This window comes from Leucopleurus acutus (genome assembly GCF_964270905.1).
Source record: "Leucopleurus acutus genome assembly, chromosome: 16".
Lineage (NCBI taxonomy): Eukaryota > Metazoa > Chordata > Mammalia > Artiodactyla > Delphinidae > Leucopleurus > Leucopleurus acutus.
Genome location: NC_139158.1, coordinates 70,634,979 through 70,650,756, shown reverse-complemented (window position 1 = coordinate 70,650,756; position 15,778 = coordinate 70,634,979). Strand labels below are relative to the sequence as shown.

Genomic DNA, 15,778 nt, shown 5'->3' with positions numbered 1-15,778 from the left:
CCTGAGACTTGCACCCAAACACATACCTTTCTGTCTGGTTTACAGGCCAGAGGATGCATATCAGGTCACACAGATCGCCATTAGGGGGTCAGGGTGGTGGTGATGGGGAACATGATTTGTTACCCTAACCCAACCCAACTCTGGCCCCCCGAGACACAGAGTATCTTAATGAAGGTCCAGGATGTTTCTTTCCTTCTCAAGGATTTGTTTTTGGAGTCCATTATTTTCATTCTCTTCTTTCTTTCTGCTTCTTTTTACCCAAGGACACTGCTCTTAATGATGTCCCTATTTGGAACATCCTGCAGCCTTGCTTAGTAACTGTTATCATTTCTCATGTTATCTCCTTAAATAAAGGGACTTGTAGGAAGTAGGGGCTCTACAGGGATGCCAAAATAATAAGGATAATGCTAGTTGCAGAAATAAACGTCAGATGTTTAACGGCTTAATGACCCAATAATAGTTTATTCCTTGCTTACTTACTTGAAGTCCAAAATGAATGTTCCTAATTGTGGGTGGCCTTCCTCATTGTCATGGTCATGGTCATGGTCATTCAGGGAACTAGGCTCCTTTAATTGTGGCTTTGCCATCACTTAGGCTCTTGGAATCCTGTACTTTCAGCTGGTGGATGGGAAAAAGACAATGCAGCAGTGATTCTGGAACGTTAATGTGCATACAGGGCACCTCGTGATCTTGATAAAATGCTAATTCAGATGCAATAGGCCTGGGCTGGGGCCTGAGAATCTTCATTTCTTAACAGCTCCCAGGTGATGCTGAGACTCCTGGTCCAAGAATCATCCTTTGAAGGATGAGATACAAGAGAATGGAGCAGTGGGAGTTGGGGGAGGGAGGGTGGAGGCTGTCTGCTTCTAAGCACCAAGCTGGAAGTGGTAGACTTCGCACTTGGGCCCCATTGGCTGGAACCTAGTTGCAGGTCCTCCCCAGACTCTGAAAGGAAGCTGGGGATATAATCCAGCTATGTGCCCAGAACAAAGAGGACAGGGTTGCTAATCAGCCAGCAATTTCTGCTACATGAAGACTTGGTGGAGGGCCAAGCACATCCACCAGCTCTGCCTTCAGGGAAATGGCAGCATCCTTTATTAACAATCATGGAGGCAGCAGATGGAGAAATCCCTAGACTTGCTGGAGCGGATGGATGTCACATGGCCCCATCTCCTCAGTGAGCCTGCTTCGCCACTGGAGCTAGGATGCAAAGAGGGGGAACCTGAGCTGATGGACGGGAAACCTTCCCAACTCTCGCTGCTGTGGACGCTAAGACCCCTGGTGTGAACTGGCAGGAGGATAGGAGCTTAAATGTCCATGGGGCATCCCAGGATTCTGAGTGGAGAGAGCCAGACACCACTTGTTTCTCAGGCTGTCTTCCCTACCAGTAGCTGTGCCCCACCCTCCCTCTGTGGCCAGAGGCTTGTGGGTCTTGTGGGTCATCACTCATCTGTCCCAGGAGAACCTTCTGGAACCCTGTGGGATGTAGGTCAGCAAACAGACGTGGGCATGGATGCCAACCTCCCTCTGTGCCTCAGTTTCCCCCCTGCAGTGGTTCCTTCCTTGCTGCCTCAATTGGGAGTTGGTGATGATTAGAGACAACATCTGACAAGGGACAGCTCTCTATGTACCCTGTGTTACTGCCTGGCTCTAAACTAGGAAACTTGACTCTCTTGGAAACATGGGGAAGATACCACTTTCGCTCCACTTTCAGCGGCTCCTACCCCAGGGGGTGGGTGAGTTTTCTGATTGGTGGGATGTTGAAAGTCTGTTAGCCATTGGTTCAAGTTTCTGTCTTTATCACCTTGCTTCTTGTTGGCTCATTTTTGGGATGAGCCCTAGGGATCTGGGTTGAGTTGGAAGGAAGGAGTCCTTGATCATGCAGCTGCTTTTGCATGCTGGTTCAGGGAAGAAAATGCAGGAAGCCTAATTTGGCCTCAAGTCCAAGTTCCTTCCTTTGATCCAGCTTTGTGAACAATAAAGCAGAGATTTTGAAGTCTCTCTCTCTCTCTCCTGTGTCTATTTTTAAATTTGTCCTGAACCCAGAGGAGACAGGCTACGAGTGACCAGTACCCTCTAGAACCCCGACAAGATACGGATTGCCCAGCATTTATTATCTGCAGCGATTAGTCTTTGGGGAATTAGGGTGAAAGAATGAGGCTCCTTACGGCTACTGAAGTGGCTCATCTTGGTTGAGGATAAGTGGTCTTAAGGTTTCATTCCAGCTGAAGATTTTGGTGGCTAAAATAAGATTTCAAAACAGCAGTGGTTTTCTAGGTGGGAATATTCATTCCAGAAAAACTTGAGTTTATCTACTGTGTGTTTTTTTTTTTAAATAAGTTTATTTATTTGTTTTTATTTTTGGCCGTGTTGGGTCTTCGTTGCTGCGCGTGGGCTTTCTCTAGCGGTGGCGAGCGGGAGCTGCTCTTCGTTGCGGTGCGCAGGCTTCTCATTGCGGTGGCTTCTCTTGTTGTGGAGCAGGGGCTCTAGGTGCACGGGCTTCAGTGGTTGTGGCATGCGGGCTTAGATGCTCCACGGCGTGTGGCATCTTCCCGGGCCAGGGACCTAACCCGTGTCCCCTGCATTGGCAGGCAGATTCCCAACCACTGCGCTACCAGGGAAGCACTACTGTGTTTTATGATGCAGTTTATTTCATAGAATCATAAGACTCTAAGTCACAGAGTTTAGCCCTCCCAGTTGATTGTGAAATTTCCTTAGAAGGCTCCTCAGTTTGTCCAGGCTCTGTGTAGCCACCTGCGGTGATGAGGAACTCACTTTGTCTCCCAGGCAGTCCATCCCATTTTGCATCCATTTGACTTGTTAAAAGGTCCTTTGAACTGAAATGTGCCTCCCTGTGGTTTCTTTCATAAGTCTGACCTCTCTGGTGACCTTCATCAGTGAGCTATTGCTGCAGTAATGTGCCTGACAAACCGAGAGGAAACTCAGTGGCAAACAGCAGTGTGTGTTTATTCTCACATTTCTGGGTCTGAGCCCCCGTGGTGGATCTGCTGAGCTAGGTTGGGCTCCTTGGCTATGTGGCTGTGCTTTCAGCTGTGTGGGTGGCTGGGCTTGGTTCTTTACTGTCCATTGAGTTTAGTTCTCTTCCACATGTGTCCGTCCTTGATCCCAAGCTGAAGGCGGCAGCTGCTACTTGGGGCACATTCTTCTCATGGAAGGTGGCAGTAGTGCAAGAGGGCAAGCCCAGCTAGGCAAGCATGTTTCAAGCCTCGTTCTGTTAGTCTCCTGTTGATCAAAGCGAGTGGAGCCCAAAGTCGTGGGACGGGGACGGGGACATGCTCTCTGCCTCTTTTGGGAGGGACTGCAAGGCCAAAGGTCAAGGGCATGGAGCCAGGGAGGGGTGAAGAACTAGAAATAACCATTTAATCGGTCAAAGCAATTCCAAAGAGGCTCACTTCCTTTCTAGGAGACAGACTTTTCCAGTGTTTGAAAATACTAGTCATGTTTTCTGCAAATAGTAAAAAGAGCATAAACTTTGAGGTTGAAGAAATCTGGGTCTCGTGCCTCTCTGTCTGAGTGGTCCAGGGCGAGTCACTCAGTCTTTAAATAAAATGAAAACTCTCCTTCTCCCAGGGTCATTCTGAAGATTAAATTGAACAATATATAAATAAGACAGTAAGCGTCACACTGGTACCCCTTAAGTGCTTAGCAAGTGTTACTTACCCTCCATTCCATCTTTCAGTTGGTTCTCAAATTTTTTCAAGGTCTTCTTCACTTATTTGAATATACTGTACTTTCTATATGTCCTCCTCTGATATATTCCTTGTACTAATGCAAGGCTCCAGGTGGAATATGTTAAAACAATACCTGGGTGCTGTAGAGTTTCTGCTTCCATTGAGACAACCCAAGCTCGAATGAGGTTATATTTCACCTCATTTCACCCACGGAGGTTGCAGTTAACTAAATTCCTGAGTTTTTATTCCATGCTTCCTGTTGGAGCTACTGTTTTTAATATTTGCTGTTTTTTTTTTTTCTGTACATGTTTGTAGACTGTTTACTTTGTAGAATACTTCGTGTATGTTACCATCTCTTAATTCTTAAAACCACCTTGGTGAGTAGGATTTTTTATTCCCAGTTACAGAAGAGAGAGGAAATACTCCAGAGAGGAAATGTAGGTTTCTGGGGATCAACCATATCCTCCTAGAGGGACTGGATTTCTGGCCACTGTGTTTACAGGTGTGACTGATTTTCAGAAGGATTTTCTTTCTCTCTCCTTGTCTCTACCTCCCGCCCCCTTTGTGGATCTCCAGGATCCTTCATGATGGTGAACAGCTCTGGGAGGGCCTCTGGCCAGAAGGCGCACCTTCTCCTGCCGACCCTGAAGGAGAATGACACCCACTGCATCGATTTCCATTACTACTTCTCCAGCCGCGACAGGTCCAGCCCAGGGGCCTTGAATGTCTATGTGAAGGTGAACGGTGGGCCCCAGGGGAACCCTGTCTGGAACGTGTCTGGGGTCGTCACTGAGGGCTGGGTGAAGACAGAGCTTGCCATCAGCACCTTCTGGCCACATTTCTACCAGGTATGCTGTTTTACCGTAGTTTGATTTTTTTTTTTTAAAGTAATAATCTATCTGTACACCTTTTGCCCTCTTTAGAGTTTAGGTCTAGAAAGGACTTCATTTACTCACTTGTTCAACTCGTGTTTACCAAGCTGCTTCTCCTAACCAGGCCTGGAGGATGCAGAAGAGATCCTCTACAGCCCCTGCCACCCTGGAGATCGCAGTCTGGAGGAGGAAACTGATTGATAAATAGATAAACACTTAGAATATAGTGGGATACATGTGGATTCCATAGGATGCTGGAGGAAGCTAGCTATTGAAGCCTTCTATACAATAATTTCTTATAACAGTCTGATGAGGGAGATACTATTATCATGCCTGTTTTACAGATGAAAAAATTAAGGTTCAGAAAGATGAGATAGTCACATATTGCCCCTGAGGAAGACGGTGTTTGGGGGCAAGACAATTAGGATGGCTTCTAAGAGGACCAGACAGCTTAGGCTGAGTCTTGAAGATGAATAACTAATTATTGAAAAAGGAGGGGAAAGACATTTGAGTTGACAGGGGTAGTGCACACCATGGGCTGGAGGAGATTTTGGCGGAGTTTGGAAACTAGGTTGTTTATAGGTCGAAAAGGAGATCTACTGGGAGCTAAGCCTGCAGGGATGGGTAGGTCATGGGGTCTTTGAATGCCAGGCTAAGGAGAGTAAATTTATTCTCTAGGCTAGAGCAGCACTACTCAAACCATCTGTGGTGGAGGACCAGGTTTCTTCTCCTCAACTTGTGGACCAGTCCTTTTATAAACTGCAATCAAAGTGTCACAGTAATGCCAAATTGCTGGGATACTCTCTAAATGCCTCTTATCTCGTTGAGGAGCCTCTTATCCCATTGAGGACTGATGACACACACTCTGCAGGGTGTCACCAGCCCACAGAGCTCACTTAGAGGAACACAGCTCCATGTTGTGGCCTGGGGCTGTTGAAAGTTTTTTTTTTTTTTTTTTTTTTTTAGCGTTATGCGGGCCTCTCACTGCTGTGCCCCCCCCGCCCCCCAACCCATTGCGGAGCACAAGCTCCGGACGCACAGGCCCAGTGGCCATGGCTCACGGGACCAGCTGCTCCGTGGCATGTGGGATCCTCCTGGACCGGGCACGAACCCGCGTCCCCTGCATTGGCAGGCGGACTCCCAACCACTGTGCCACCAGAGAAGCCCCCGAAAGTTTTTTTTTAAACTGCTATTAAGGTACAACTTACGTATCATAGAATCCACTTATTTTAAGTATGCAATCCAGTGATTTTTAGTAAATCTATTGACTTGCACAACCGTAAACCAGCTCTAGAACATTTTCATCAACCCCATAAGATCCCCTGTGCCTGTTTAAAGTTAATCCCCATGCCCACTGATGGAAGGTTTTAAGTAAGAAAGTGACATAGATCTACTTTTGGAGAAATTTCTCTGGAGTCGGAAGCAGAACAGGGACCTCAGGGTGGCAAGGTGAGTGGCTGGGAGATTTGTAGGCATCCTTCAGTTCAAAACCCATGGTATAGTTCTTTCAGATGTACCGTGCAAGCAGTTATAGACAGTATGTAAATGAATGGGCGTGGCTGTTTTCCAAGAAAACTTTATTGTACAGAAACAGGTGATGGACCAAATTTGGCTTCCAGGCCATAGTTTGAACCCTGATGTAGGTGATAAAGCTGAGGTCGAGAGATGGACAGTAAAGTCCAGGAGCACAGAGCAAATCATTGGCAAAGCTGGGACCAGAATCCTGGTGCCCTGGTTCCAAAACTCCCCCCGTTGCACTGAGTATAAACTTCAAGTGTCTGCATAAGTCCATGGATCCCATCAAGGAGGCCTTAGGGTTCTAATCTGAAAACCCCCTACCTAGGGTCTGATGCAAATGGATACAGGATGGGGCCACAGGTGCAAGTGGAAAGAGCAGGAAAAGTGACCCCAGAGAGGGATAGACCTATGGTTGGCTATGCTCTTTGATGGGGTATAGAGGGAAAAAAGGACATTTCTTAGGCATCTCTTACGTCCCAGCTCTGTGGTAAGCATATTGCCACTCATTTATCTGACAGTAACTCCTGTATTGGGTAGCAACATGTCCTGTGTTCCAGAGAAGGGGATATTATTGGCCAATTGAGGTCCCCGTAATCCTGCCTGCTCCAAGCTCCAATCCTCTGCTCCAAGCTGAGTTTCCTGCTTTTAGGGAAAAAAACATGCCCCTTCTGAGAATCTTCCGTTCACTAGCTGTGCGATGTTGGGTCTATCCCATCATCATTCTGAATCACAGTTCTCTGGTTTGTAAAATAGAGACGTCAGTGGGTCCAATGAAGGGTTCTTCTGTGGATTAAATGAGATAGTATATATATAACATCATATCAGGCTTGCAGTGGGCCTCAGCAGTTATTGGAAGGAAGGGAGGAGGAAGAGAGAAGAACAGACAAAGAGGATGGAGGAGGGAGGCCTTCTTTAAAGAAATACTACCATGGTTGAGCTCTGAGCCATCCCTGTCCTAAGCAGCCTCATCGGGGAGAATGTTCTGATTTCCAGTCTGTTGGGCACTGCAGCGTCATTCCATTCCATTTTCTCTGCTCTTAGCTTTGTGGTGAAAAAGCCACTAAATACACTGAGAGCAGAGGTTTAGAAAAGACACGTGTGTCTTTCAGACACACACACAGCCAGTAACAGATAGTCCCTCGGCCATACACACGGGAGCACACACGAGTGCGCACCCGTACCGGCCTGTTCCCAAACCTGCCACAGATGCAGGGGCACCACCCACACATATATCAGGGGAGAGAAAAAGGGGCCCATCAGGAGATTCAAAGACACTTGCCAAATGCATTTTAAAATTCACCAGACCCCAAGCTCTGGCTCTGCATGCATGATTCTGTGGACTAAATACCATTTCGGTTCTCAGCACTGCTGGGCTTCAGACCCTGATGGCTTATGTATTCATTTATTAAAGTCATATTTCACAGTCCTAAAATTGACTTGTAGCTCTGTAATAAGCAGGGACATTTCATCTTTCTTATTAGTGGGCTCTCTGGCCCCAGGCCGTCAGCAGGGCCTGGGATGAGAACGTTCCCCCCACTGTCCACCCCTCTCCTGCCTCTTCGCAGGAGAGCAAGGGCTCTTCCAGTGCCGCTGAAGCCGTACTGCAGATGGCTGCCCCTTTCCAGGTGATGTTAATTCTATTTCATGTTTTTTAATGATTCCAAACTTTTCTGTCCCAATATTTAAAAAAATAAAAGAACTTTAGTCGTGCAGCCGCTTGTTCTCTCTATTCTCCGTCACCTGCCTCAGTGAAATTACCTTTTACTCAGCTATGTAGACCTCTGAAATTTAAGACTCACCTGACTTGGACTTAACTGGACTCAAAGCCCAGTCCCTTTCTCAGGAGTTCCTCTGGCATCTGGCGCTCTGTGGGTTTGGTAACTTCTTGCACAATTCAGGAGGGGGCGCCACAGGGAGGGGGGCCACTTTACCTCGTTCAGACTCCACCCCAACTCCTCTTTCATTCACCCACCACCCCTGCCCGCTAAGCAGCGAGCACTCCTTGTCTTAGGCAGGCCTCCTGGGGCTGGTGTGGGGAAGAGCGTCTCTCTTGATTTCACTCCAAGAAGCCCCTCCCCCACCCTCACCATGAAAATATATGTGGTCCTCTTCCGAAGAGGAGTGCTGATGAGCCAGCATTTTTCTCTCTCTTATCTTTTGAGAAGGTGTTTGCAGCTCCTTGAAACTTTTGCTCTACAAATTCTCTGCTTGAGGACTTCAGTGGTGAGCCTAAACTGCCAGGCCCCTTAAACCGTGTCCTGACATAGCCACACCCTCCCCCAAACAGGCACACAGCCTGCCTTTTGTGGAGGGCATGAGGGTGACTCATCTCTGAGCCTCTCTTGGGATGTGACTTCCTGGCTTTGCCCAGCAGCTCCTGTGCCGGGAGAGGTTTGTGCCTTTCCACGCAAGCTCCACTTCCCCAAACCAGGAGGTCTCTAAAGGTCTAGGGGTTGGGGGATGTGCAGTTGACAGCAGGGACACATGGCAACCTTGGGGTTGAAGGCTGTCCTGCAGGGAAGTTGGGGTTCCCAGCCCAGGCCTTCTGCTCCAGTCCCGGCACCCCAGTGTCCCTGCCTCCATACCCTGACATGGAGCATCAGGGAGTGGCCTTCTTCTGGCCCCCTCCACCCCACCCTCGCTACTCCCTGTCAACTAGAGCTCCCTTCCTTCTCACAGTTCTTCACTCACTCCTCTGGCTCATCTCCCATTCCTGGCTCTCATTCCTCAAGGGCCTTGGTTTCCTTACGAGTGTGCTTTGCTTGGAGATGACCATTCTCCTTCACCTCAGAACACCTGGGCAGGTCTTTCTATCACTGAGGGTCTTGACATCACCCTGTCCGTTTGTGGTGTCTGTCCCCAGGAACTGGAGCTGGTAGGTCTTCCTAACCAGGACCAGAAGCACATTGATGGGATAAGCATCTCCACCCGAAGCTGCAGATGTCTTCTGGGGCGCTTTCTGACCAGAAGGGAAGAGAGGACTCCAGTGGTCCACATTCCCCAGAACTTGGTCGGCTGGGAACCTAGCCCCGGGGGCTGAGCTGTAGCTGTAACAGCTGCTTTTCCTGAACCCCACAAGACAATGCTCTGTTCTGCTGTTGCGTTTGTTTGAGTGGGCTTCTTCCTTTTTTATCAGCAGTGAGAATCTAGGGGGGCCCTCACATCTCTCCTGAATGTCCCTGGTTGTACTGCTTCCCTGTGAGCTGCCCTTGCAGCCTCTTGCTGCAGCCAAACCTGATCTCTCTAACTGTGTTCCATAGTGCCCTGCCCTGTGGCTTCATACAGAAGCTCCTCGTGGTCAGAAACTTGAACCATGAATCCTAGCAGTCATTTGCATTGCCAGATTCCCATTCAGAACCCCAGCAATAACGGGCATTACCAGGTTCTCGTTCAGAACTATAAAGCATGCAGCATGGATAAGGGGGTGTTTAGGGTTTGGGGGCTATATGTAATTGCTAGAGGCTGACCCTGCCAACTTAACCCCAGTACCCCCTGCTTCTCCGTGGCTAAGGCCCGCCACCCCATAATCTTTCGGTGGCACGTTCTAGCCACCATCTGAGATCTCCCTCTCTGGTGCCTGGCATTGTGCTCCCCAGGGTTGGCCCTTGTTTCTGGAAGCAAGCAGCTTGCCCAGGAGGTTGCATGTGGGCCTCGGAGTCAGCGCCATTGTGAGTGTTCAGGGGACAGGCCTCAGCAGGTGAGTCCAGGTGGGCCCTTGAAAATCCAAGCCCATCCATCGTGGGCCTTCCTTCCTTTTCTTTCTGGGGAAGAAAGGTGGACTCCCTGGCACTGTTCCTGATACCCCCAGCCTTGTGACCTTCTACTCTCATGCCACTGAGGGCTCTATCTCATGGCAGTTTGCATGACTTCAAAAAAAAAACAAAACTCTGTCTCTGGAGTTGCATGCCAAGAACAGGACCCTCTTGGCTCCTGTAGGTTTTGCAAGCACTCTGCTCTGAGCAGTCTGGCAGTGACGGGGAGGATATTCCCCATCTGTTCTGGGAGGTGCTTTATTCTCAGCTGCATCCAGGACCTGCCTTTTGTTGTAAACATACCGTGGACCCTAATTCTAATGTCTTGTGAGTCCGGAGCCTTCATCAAGGAGTCTGGGGGTTGTCACCGTCTCCTTCCCCATGCTTCTGCGCTCTCTCCCCTCCACCTCCCCAACCGCCGTGGCACCTGCAACCACCTGTGCCTCTTAATTTCCGTGTACCTCCACATGGACCCAAAGCCCAGCCCCTACCAGTTCCCACCTGTCATCACTCACATCAGAGTCTGTTGAGTGTAGGAATTTTAGTGGAAACTTGGGATGAGGGCACAAGGGGTAGTCTCATTGGGAAGCCCATTACTTTCTTCCTCTCCCACCATTCCCTTGAATTTTCCTTCTCGTCTCCCATCACTCTGCCCAGAGAAAGGGCAGTAATAGTAACAGTCATCAGTATGTTACTATATGTATTGTAAGCATTATTACAATTATTCATTCATTTCATGAAAAGAACAGTACCTTCTTCCCCTTGTTTCTTACAGAATATTACTCATATTTGAGAAACCCAAGACTCACCTACCCCAGTGCGTTACAGAAAAAAATTCCCCAGAGGAATTCTGATAAATGAAAGATTCTCTGTCTCATTATAGAATCCTTATTTCTGCAACAGGAAGGAGAGAGAGCGGTGAACAAATGTATGTTTCACTATCATACATCCATTCTCTCATGACCAGCCTTGGGTTCGTTCATGGAATATTTGTTAATAATTATGATCTACGTTAGATACTGAGTAATGACGTGAGAAACAGAGTGTCAGAAGAGTTTAATAGAGTTGGACTTTGATTAACTGGGAAAAGGTCAGAACTCTGCTTAACCAAGTGTTTTGGTTAAATGAGAGTAGGGCTGCTTTTCATTGAAGTCCAGTGATGGACATGGCTGTGAGCCAGGAGACCGGGGCCTCAGTCCTCGATCCACCTCTGGCTTCCTTTCTGAGCTTTGGTAGCTTAGTTTGCCCCACTTCTTAGGGTTGTTGAGAGGCTAGATTGAGACTACCTACTAATAAAAGGTTAATGTGGTTGACCTTTATTATTGTGGTTTTATTTCTCTATTTTTATTATTATTCAGTCTTAGTTGATGATGTGCCCCTCTGTTCAATACTGATACCTCCACCAGTATCCTGACCCCAATTGACTTCTGTCCCTTCTAGAATCTTATTTCATCAGTCCCTCATTCCCTTGTATTTTATGCTATTTCCCTGACACATTCCTCTCTACCTAAAAGCATGTTCCAATCTCTACCATCCTAAGAAATCCACTGTTGGGCTTTCTGCGCTTGGCCTTAGGCCCTAGTCCTTTCTCTGAACTGTCCACTCTGTCTTCCAAGGTGACCTCATCTAGTTCTATAGCTTTAAATGACATTAGATGCCAAAGCTATCATATTTGTAGCTCTGGTCCCAGATCGTCCATGAGCTTCAGAATATGATGCCAGCTTCCTACTCAGTATATCCATTAAGATGTTTAATTGGCATCTCAAACTTAACATGACCCAAAGAAATCGTGATGTAGCCCTGCCTGTGTGCCCAGACACACACGTTCATCTTCCTCGTGTCAATAAGTGACACCAGAATCAGCCTAGAAGCTCAAGCCTTAAACTGAAGAGTCCTCATTACATTTTTTCTTTTCTTCACTCTTCCCCTCTTAATCTAACAGCAATTATTTTCATCTCTGCCTTGAAAATACCTCTCAAACCATCAAGCTCTTTATTCTTCATGGCCAGCGCCATTGTCCAAGCCATGCTCATCGTTTGATTGGGCCACTGCTGTAGCCAACTGTTAGGGCTGTTTGTTCCATTTTTGCTCAAGTGCCCCCTACCCCCAAGTCAATTTCCACAGAACAGCCAGAATGATCTTTTCAGAATGTAAATTAGATCATGTCACTTTCCTGCTTTAAATGGTTCACTAACAGCAGAAAATTCAAGCTCCACACTAGGTCGTGCAGGACTCATGTCATCTGACCCTCAGCTAACATCGCAGCCGTGCCTTGTGCTTCTCTAGCTTATTCACTATATCCCAGCCACACCAGGGTCTCATTCTCATGTTCCCAGATCATCCCTGAGTTCTCTCCTGCCTCATAGCCTTTGCGTGTCCTACCACCACTTCCTGGACTTGCCAATTTCATCCTTCCGGTCTACTCGTAATAATTACCTCCTTAGAGTTCTCTGCTGGCCACTCTAAGTAAAGTAGACCCTCTGCCGCTTAGTTAATCACAACATTTTGTTTATTTCCTTCATAATACCAATCACAAAATCAATTTAATTTTCCATATTTTTCTTTTTAATTTCCATTTCCATTCATAAAATGTAAAGTTTATCAGGGCTTGGCCCCTAACCTTCTTGTTCACTTTTATAGCCCCAGCATGTGCCTCAATGCTTGGTACAGAAGAGGGTCTTTATAAATGTGAATGAATGAGACACTCTTCCTGTTCCCAATAGGTTTAGAGTTTAGAGAATGAAATAATTCATGGACAAGCAATTACAATCTGCTGTGATAGGCGCTATAGTAGAGTTAATTGTACTGTGGTACATACCTGACACAGGGATAGTATAACATGCAGAGAGATATGAAAATGTAATGCACCTCAAAGCACTTACCTTTTATTGTAAATATAAAGGAGCTCATTTTTATTGCAGAAAATTTGGAAAATCTGGAAAAGTGTAAAGAAGAAAACATTCAACTGCTGTAATCTCTCTAATGTCATTAAAAAGATTACATTCATAAATCATTGCCAATCCTACTTCATCTTTTGTGAATTACATGCTGAACTCACTTGCTGATTTTTCTTTTGGAGAGTTTGTTTTGTTGATTCTCAAGAATTGTTTACGCAAAACATGATATTTACCTTTTAGCTGGCATGTATATTGATATTACAGATATTGTTCTCAACTTGCCATTTGACTTTTAATTTTGTTTTATTCAGACTTTTGTTAACATATAAAACATACTTTGATATTATAGTTATTATGTATTTAAGAGATATACAATATTTCAACTTTAAGAAATTGATTTTTAAGCTTTTGTCATTAATTTATTGCTTCAGGGAATTCAGTTAGGAAATGTATAGACCCAAACCTGTACGGTTTCCTCTTTGAAGGATTTATTGAAGTTATACATTAGTCTATTATATGATCTTTGTGTAAATAATCCATGAGCATTTGAACAGAAATTTTATTCTCTCTTTATATTTGTTTAGTAAATGCATTATTACTCATATTAGATACATACTTGATATTTTTTCCTGTTTGGTCAGAGTCTAAGACAAATGTTAAAATCTTCAGATGCTGGGTTTTTTTCCCATCATTTTCTCCTTTTAAATCTATTGACTCACGCATTTTTTTTTAATGACCATTTTAGTCCATTTAATGATTTTTGTATTTCTTTTTGGTTTAAATTCTACTTTGATGCTTTTGCATTATGTTTACAACAACTATTTTCTGTTTATTTGCATTTTCCTATTATGTCTTTGTTCAACTTGTTATTTTTAAGGTTACTGAGTCATTCTATATTAGGTGTTTATCTTACAGCATGCGATTAGGCATGGTTTATTTAGACAATCTGAGAGCTTTTCTCTATTTTAACCTATTTATATTTATTGTCACAATAGAAATTTTTTCTTTTATCATTTTTACGCAATTTGAAAGCTTTTATGCTATTTCTTTTAAATGTTTTTCTGTGTTCGGTGTGTTTTCCTTTTATTTTTTCCTATGGACTTTGCTTTTGGATTCCTTTGAATTATTAAAAATATAATTAGATACATAATTCTTTATCGGAAGGTCTTCTGTTGACTTCCTTCTGCAGGATGAGGCAGCTATCACACTTTTATTTCTACAAACTTTCCCCCTACCCTCTGCACAATTTTGTTTGTTCAATCTCTCGTAAGGACCCTGCTATCTTAGTAAACCCCTCTTCTGGAGTGATTGTCATGCTGGTGCCAGCTGCTCTATGTTTGATGTGACTGTCAGCCCCAAGTCACTGTACATAATTCCCAGGCAGCAGTGTGTTGCCTTAGTGATAGATCTTACCACCCAAGGAGGCTGCCTCTTCACAGCCATCACCACCCTTTCCACCATTCCCTGCTCACTTGTTACAGCTGTAGAGCTCTGGACCCCACTGACACCTCTGGCCTCTGAATCCACTAACCTGAAGTGACCACACGGACCACAAAAAGATTCCACATGGGGGTTCTTCTGTTGATCTTATCACCCACCTTACATTCCATCCACAGCTTGGACTGGGAGTAAAAGACAGGAGAGAGAGGGTCTATTTGGTTGGCTGTTGAGATGATAGAGGTGAAAAGTGATGAAGATTTGAACCAGAGCAATGGCATTAATATCCAACTGGTTTCGATCTACAGGATGGTTGCTTCATATGGTTCACTTTAACAGCAGAGATGGAAAGACATGGACAGATAGGAGAAATACTAAGACAGAGTCAAAAGAAAAAAAAAAAAAAAAAGGATGGGAGGAGTGGGGCAGACGGAGAAGCCCAGGCAGATGTCTGCATCTCAGTTTTCAATGACTGGATGGGGCAACCCACTGAGGTCCATCGTTCAGGAAGGATGGCCCATTGGGCAGTGAGGGAGACAGCTCATCTCTGTTGTATACAGATTGTGTTGGAGGATCTTTGTGATATCTAGGTGGAAGTACAGATCTGTGAGCTGGATAAGTGAGACCCACGTTCAGGTGGAAGGTCTAGAATGGAGATCTGGGCTTGGGAATTATCAGTGGATTGATAGCCGTTGAAGGAAGAGTGTTTTCAGTTTACAAAAATGAATAGAAGAAGCCCACATTTGAAGAGTGGATATAGGAGAAGTGCTTACAAAGAAACCAATGGTAGAATAGACACAGATTGATGAGAAGAACCATGAGAGTAAAGTGTCGCCTGACCCGAAATAGAAGAGACACCCAGAGAGGGAGAAGCTATGAACATCAGTAATTGTAGGAAAATGGTCAAGTATGAAGAATAAGTATAGCAATCATTTGCTGAGAACCTACCATGTGCCACATATAGTTCTAAGTGGTGTATTAACTCCTTTCACCTGAATCATTACCCAGTGAGGTAGACACTATAATTACAGATGAGGAAACCGAGGCACAGAGCAGTAAGGTAACTTGCTCAAGGTGTACACATACAAGGTGGAACAACCAGGACTAGAGCCCAGGCATTCTGACCCAGATCCCAAGCCCTATACTATTTTCCTTCTTAAAGTAAGATAAAGATTGAAATATGTGTATTGGATTTAAGCAGTAAGAGCACTAGTAAGATTACTGGTGTCTGCCATGCAATAAGTGTTGGGGGAACTGCTGAGGACAAAGTCCAGGTGACAGGGGTTGAAGTTTTGCACTGGGAAGTAGGGGAGTGTAGAGTGAGTGTAATTAAAACTATTGAGAATTTTAAATGTGACTGAAACACAATTGGACTATAAATACAACTGCTGCCAGAGGGTAGCTTGTAAAGAGTAAGAGAAAATCCAAGCGTTTATGTTTGTCAGAGTCAGGAATAAAAGGGAGGATTCGGAGATATAAGTTAGAGAGAGAGAGAACCAAGAAGCTGGAAAATGCAGCAAAGGTAGAGGTCAAGGGCGCTGGGGTGTGCCTTGCAGAGAGGGGGCAGTGGTTGGTGTGTAGTCATCTGACCCCTGAAGATTAGGTTGATG

The 15,778-nt window shown here is 45.5% G+C and overlaps 1 protein-coding gene across 1 annotated transcript in view; it reads left to right on the top strand.

Annotated features, from left to right (window-relative positions):
• The window catches only part of PTPRT (protein tyrosine phosphatase receptor type T), a gene marked incomplete at both ends in the record, with an annotated part of 1,082,998 nt that overhangs the window by 382,803 nt on the left and 684,417 nt on the right, over positions 1-15,778 (top strand). Inside the window, 1 exon segment of the mRNA XM_082857741.1 lies at positions 4,269-4,540. Coding sequence (XP_082713867.1) covers positions 4,269-4,540 — 272 coding nt within the window.